The following is a 6000-nucleotide window of genomic DNA, read 5'->3' as shown; positions in this document are numbered from 1 at the left end:
TCATTCATACATGGTGTGAATGAAAGAGGTTTCTAAGATCACATAGATATTGTGCAAATTGTAAATTGTAAAAATGTGTCTTGAAAATATTGAAATTACACCACAGCTGGTGTGTTTTACACTGTTGAGTGTGTCTGTGTTACAAGTGCAAAAGGTCTACAAACATGAACCTTTCTATGATTTCCAATACTGGTCAAAGGTTAATCGATTCCTTTACTGAGCTCCCCACACTTTAAAACATTGACGTTGGAATAATTACAATCATTAATGGGAGACAGCAGATTCGAAGGTAAAGTTTTACATCTCAGAATCAATCTTTTTTATCTTAAAGAAGCACACAAACGACATGTGGATTTGCCAGTTTAGAAGTGCATTTTCCTCCCCAGAATTCTAATACATGGTGAATTATTAAGTCAGTGAATCTTCTTTATGTCACAACAAATAAAATAAAAATGTTTAAATGCGTGGGAAGTAAGCACTCTAACACGCAAATTACAGTTGCACTCATTAGAAATATCAGTTAATTACTTTTGGGGGACAAAACTGAACCTAAACAGACTGTAGAAACATAAAAAGTGATTTTCACAACACCAAACAGTCCAGATATTCTGAATAAAAACAATATTATTTTATTTGGGATTTCATAAGTATTGTTATTTACATGGCATAATCTGTGCTTTTTATTATCAAGAATAAAACCAAATGGGGAAAATGAAACCTTAACCCAGGATTGAATTGTTCTTTTCTGCCGGTTGATATATTAAACATTCAGTAAAACCAGAGAGAGCGGGGGGCAGAAAACACAGGAAACTAAATACTGTAGATAGTCAGGTAGGTTGATAAATACATTGATTTTTCCAGAGACATTTGCAGATGGTCCACTGAGGGTAGTATGAATGTTCAGACAGTTATGTGCTTTTACCAACAGCAGCAAAAGGCACCTGTGTATTATTTTTTCCCCGCAATAAAAGAGTATATGTTAGGGCCTGAATCCAGTCCACACGCATACAATCGAATCCACCCAAAATTTAAATTGAGGGAATATAGGGAATAGTTCCTGATATTGGACAGGTCTGGCTTGACCTTATCAAATGAAATAACTATAAATAAGGTGTAGAGACATCATAAATATACAGTATGTCATTTGATTACTATGATGAAGTCACAGATGGAACTTTTTTCTTTTTTTAAATAAAGCATTTTGAAATGTAATTGCTGAAAAAAATAAAAGATCCTATAGAGTTGACAAGGTCAGACAAGAAGAGACAAAGAGGAGATACTTGACAAGAAGTATGCTGTGGGAACAAGACCAAAATGAGTCTTGTCTAAATGATGCCTCGGGAGGTTTGACCTCACACCATTCATTGGTCATACTGGTATACACTAGCACCTACCTGAGCCTTTATCTGATTGGAAGCTTCTTTCCTCTACCTCCTTTTATTATATTTCTATCCTGCCTCTATGGAAACAAACAATACCAGATAGAATAACTCCCAAGAGTTATAGAAAAAAAACAAAAACAGAATGTTAAATGACACACATAAAGGGTTCAGTGAATTGCAAAGATGTAGCACAATTATTTGCATTAATTCTTCTAAAAAAGTGTGACTTGAAATCATATTCATTGTAAAGGATAGATTCATGTGAAAGGTACACACGTTAACATCGTGGGAGGAGGGGGAAGGCCTTTCTGGTATAGATTGGTCCATTAGCTAGCCTTAATTTCCCACAAGACTAAAGTGTTTTCTCTTCTCAGACCAAGGTCCACGTGGCCCGTTAGCCAGCCATTAGCTATTACAACCCCAATGCCTTAGTTTCTGTCTCTTCTGACAGGTTTGTCGTCCATCGCCGTGTGTGTTTATCCTTACACAAACAAGGATGCGTTTTCCAGAACATGTTGACGATACAGTGAGCACACTTCCCACGATTACTTGAATTAGGATACTACTTCAATCAGGAACACCTGTAATCCATGAGTTTCATAAATCATCATGTCTTCGGCTTTGACAACATTATCAGACCTTCAGGGTGACACTGTTCATGAGTGGTGCTACAGTAGCGTCGTGCCCACAGGTTGGCTTTTTGTGTCCATTATGTCACCCATCGCCGCATCTATCTTTAAGCATTTGGTCTTCAAGCTGGCAATAGCTTCTCTTCTAGTCCATGTTGAGTCACTGGCAAATACTGGAGCATCACACTGAGCTGTGGTCCACATTGATTTAGCCTATTAGCAAGACTTACCCTTCTGCCAAGGTGTAATCAATATTTCTGACACAAATTTCTTACCGTGCTATCACCGTCCACCTGGATATGGTGTCTAAGCCGGCATTAGCTTCTCACCAAGCCATTATCCATGTTGATTCAGTGTTTTGGCTAGCATTAGCTTCAAACTGTGTTAGTCCATATGTCTCGGAGGCGGGTCAACCTTCCCGCTTTCAGCTCCAGAGGCAAAAGTTACTAGTTGTTTGGCAGGTTGAACCTTTCTCAGCAGGAGACAGATAGAGCTTGCCATTAGCGCAGGCACAAAGCTCATACACAGTCTGTTTAGTGTAGGTGGTCCCTGCAGGTGCTCCCTCCAGGGGGTCCACAGCACTGCCCAGTGGAATGTTTCCCAGCCTGATGGCGTTGGCATCGAGAAAAATCTGTGGTAACAACACAGATGATAAAAACAATGAAATGGAGCAAGAAAGGCAACTAAATCACTTATAGCTAATTTGGTGCATCAAAAACCCAAAGGGAACGGTAGGAGAGAAAGTTCTGCTTTGAAAAAAAAAAAAGGATTGGGGTTAGGTGAAGAGACAGAGACGGCACTTTGCTGCAGGCGAGTAACACATTAAGCAGCTGACTGGTTGTCATCAAGGAAGATCTACAGAGAGAAAAAGGGATTTCTATTTAGAAAGGGAGTCTTTGATGAGGAGGGAGAGTGGGCGCGAACAAGGCAGGGGGCAAGAGAGGTGGAGAGGGAAGCAAGGGTGGGAGAAGGGTGAGAAGGAAGACAGAAAGAAGAGAAAATGTAACGGGAGAAAGAAATGTACTCATATCCACAATGCAGAACATTGTTTTTCAGAAGGAAATCTTTTGACTGACTGAGGAAGAAGAAAAACCCCAAGAGCAAGAAAAAAAAAGGTTTCAACTTAGATTGCTTTGCATTTTTGTTATTATTTGTTTGGTTTTTTTGTTCTCCTTGTTGCTATCCCTTACCTCTCATGTTTGGACTGGAATTTTTCAGTCTTAGTTTCTATTGTCTGCTCTAGTCCGTTTATTCTTCGGCATTCAGTGTTTGTTCGGAAAAGCTCGGCTGTCTTGTTTCGCTCTTTCACCCACGTCCTAAGTCAGCCTAATGCTGCTCAAAAGCGAGCACTGGTTATTCCCACCAGCAGTGTGATGGCAGGGGGTCCACCTCCAGATTAAAGCTTCTGCTAGAACCGGTTTGACTTTAACACAGCTGCTTCTGCAGCACGTAGTGTTGGGTCCATTTACACATAGAAAATCAAAATGTGTGGTGGCAAATCAGTCTGTAGGGGACTGGGCTGAGAGAGTTCTTGGTTCAGGCCCTGGTGCGGACAAAATTTGGGAGAGGTTCTGGTAGCAGGGAGAGGTGCCAGGACAAATTCAGTTCACTGCCGAGGTACCTTTGAGCTTGGTATTGAACCGGGCTTCAGCACTCTCCTGTGCTCACCCTTACCCCCCTATAAGATCTGTGTGTACAGGTTCTCAGAAATAGGGTGATGTCATCATTGACCAGTGTGCTGTTATTTGATGGCTTCCAAACCTTTCCATACCAATCCCCCCCCCCCCCCCCCACAAAACAGCTTTAGTCTCTAACCAGGGACCCAAAAAGCCACAGACATTCCGTCAAAATATGTAAAGAAAGGCATATTTATAGTCAAAGTCATATTAGTATTGATTATATTTTAGAATAATCTTTCAAAACCAGTTTACATTTTGTTGGCTCTGCATTTCTCTGTTATTATCCCTCCAATTTTCTGAGGAGCCCATCACACCCCTTAAGGGGCTACATACCCCGCTTTAAAATTTTCTGCCATATGGTGAGAATAAATTCAATGTTAACCCAAATAATCCAAATATCTATTTAGTGTTCCCTGGAACTTGGAGGGTTTAAACAAAATAATAAAAAGCAGTTTCCTTTTGAAAACATAATCACGTCCTTCCCTATGCACAGGCCAAAGTAAAATACCACAATAGACCACTAAATGTCAAGGTGTGCTTGTAACAGGTCCCTGGTGCGCACCTGTCATCTTCCCTTCAGCTGCCCACTAAAACCTGCCAGCATTCAGCTACAGCCTCTCAGAGGAAAGGACTCAGTTGTGTTTGGCAACATCCCAAACCAATCTAATTCCAGCAGCTGGTTTGTCACATCAGCCTAAAATAAACGCCGAGTGTGGTGAAGGCACGGGAGCGTGAGGAGAGTTAGCAGCGCGATGTGCAGAAATGCAGGGAGAAAAAAAAGAGACTCCTCCGTGACGCATGCAACATCCTAGCAACAAAGCTTGAGAGGGAGACAGTTAGGTTGGAAAGGGGTGAGGGATGAGGTGGAGGATAGAGATGAGAAGAGAGACAAAGGAGAGGCAGAGACAGAGATTACGGTATTCGAAAGAGGAGGGGGTGATTATCAGTTCAAGATGGGGGGATTACAAGCAGGGATGGGGTGAGGAAGAGATCGATTAAAAGGAGCTGAGAGGCGAGGGAAAAGTGGACGGAGAGAGGCAGAGAGGGATAGGCGAGACACGGCAGGGAATAGAAACAGTAGAGGGGAGGTGACGGACTGATGGACTGACACGCAGGGACAGGGAGTGGAAACAGGAAAGGCAGTGCAAGTCATTTGTTGGAGCTTAAGGTCGGATTAGCGTTGACATTCATCCTAAATGAAAGTGTCTGTAGGTATTAGGGCGGCCTGTTGTGGTCCGGCATTATGTAAGGGTCAGTATGAACGTTGGCAGGCACGTGTCTGTAAAAAGTTCTCTACAAGGCAAGAGGCTGCTCCTTCACGAATAGGTGGACGTTAATACATTTTGTGACAGATGTGTCTGACGGATACAGAAAAATGAATGGGCCCTTAATGGCATTACATGGCGTATCCTCAATGCTGCTAGCTGAAGCTAATTGCCTGAAACATCGGGTAAAAGCAAGGAGCAAATGCTACAGACCTCTGTGTCGCTTCTTTTGTCTCTAACTGGGTCATGTGTCATTTTTATTGAGCAAATATTATAATAAACAAGTTCTTGACATATGCCTCCCTACACTGATTACAATTAGCTTGGACAGGCAGGACAAGTTGCTAATTAAAATAAAGTGAAGGACTGCAGCAAAAAAACACCCCCCAAAAAACAAAAAACTGAACTCTGATGGTGGAATATGAACTGCATTGAAAGGTTGAGCACAGCAACGAAGTCTGTGGCATTTAATACAGACAGGCAGGCCTTGCAGCTCTCACTGCAGGGAGGGGGTTGCCCTCAGGCATACTGGTAGGCGAAGCTACCGCATCTTAATGGCCTCTCTGGAGATGAAAAAAAAAACCCAGAATGATCTCGTGTGTTTTTGCCATATCATTAGCAGCAGCACACATTCTTTCCTCTGTATGATGTCTATTCTTCTGGATTGATTACCTTTATTTGTAATTTACTAGCCTTATAAATGAGAAATGACAAGATTTATTAACAAGTTCCAGTCTGGAACACTTATTTGTACATAATATCACTACCAACAGTCGCAGCTACTGACTTATATCATTTCCTGGGGTAAACATTGTGGCGTCTGTGTGTCTTCCAATGCCTCCTTCCAGGGCTCACATGGTCTCTGGTGTCAAGGAGATGGGAAACATGTGGGAAGTGGCAATTATGACGGGTCAAAACATTTTTCATGGATGATTTCCTTTGGCACAGCTGGAGAACTGGGTGAAAAAGTGAGTGGGAGGCGAATCATCTGATAGTAAGGAGGGGGAGAAAGCAGCAGAGAAGGTTTGAGCATTTCCCAGGATGG

The 6000-nt window shown here is 42.0% G+C and overlaps 1 protein-coding gene across 3 annotated transcripts in view; it reads right to left on the bottom strand.

Moving 5' to 3' along the window:
• Positions 1 to 369: 369 nt before the first annotated feature.
• Positions 370 to 6000, bottom strand: part of LOC101073851 (zeta-sarcoglycan) — a 182081-nt gene continuing 176450 nt past the window's right edge. For 2 of the 3 annotated variants that reach the window (XM_029851180.1, XM_029851178.1), the window contains exon 8: positions 370 to 2642. In XM_029851180.1, coding sequence (XP_029707040.1) covers positions 2436 to 2642 — 207 coding nt within the window. In that variant the 3' untranslated portion in view covers positions 370 to 2435. The remainder of the gene's footprint in view (positions 2643 to 6000) is intronic. The other variant, XM_029851179.1, reaches the window with a different exon arrangement.

Source organism: Takifugu rubripes, chromosome 17 (assembly GCF_901000725.2).
Source record: "Takifugu rubripes chromosome 17, fTakRub1.2, whole genome shotgun sequence".
NCBI classification, from domain to species: domain Eukaryota; kingdom Metazoa; phylum Chordata; class Actinopteri; order Tetraodontiformes; family Tetraodontidae; genus Takifugu; species Takifugu rubripes.
This window is presented reverse-complemented; position numbering and strand designations above follow the sequence as displayed.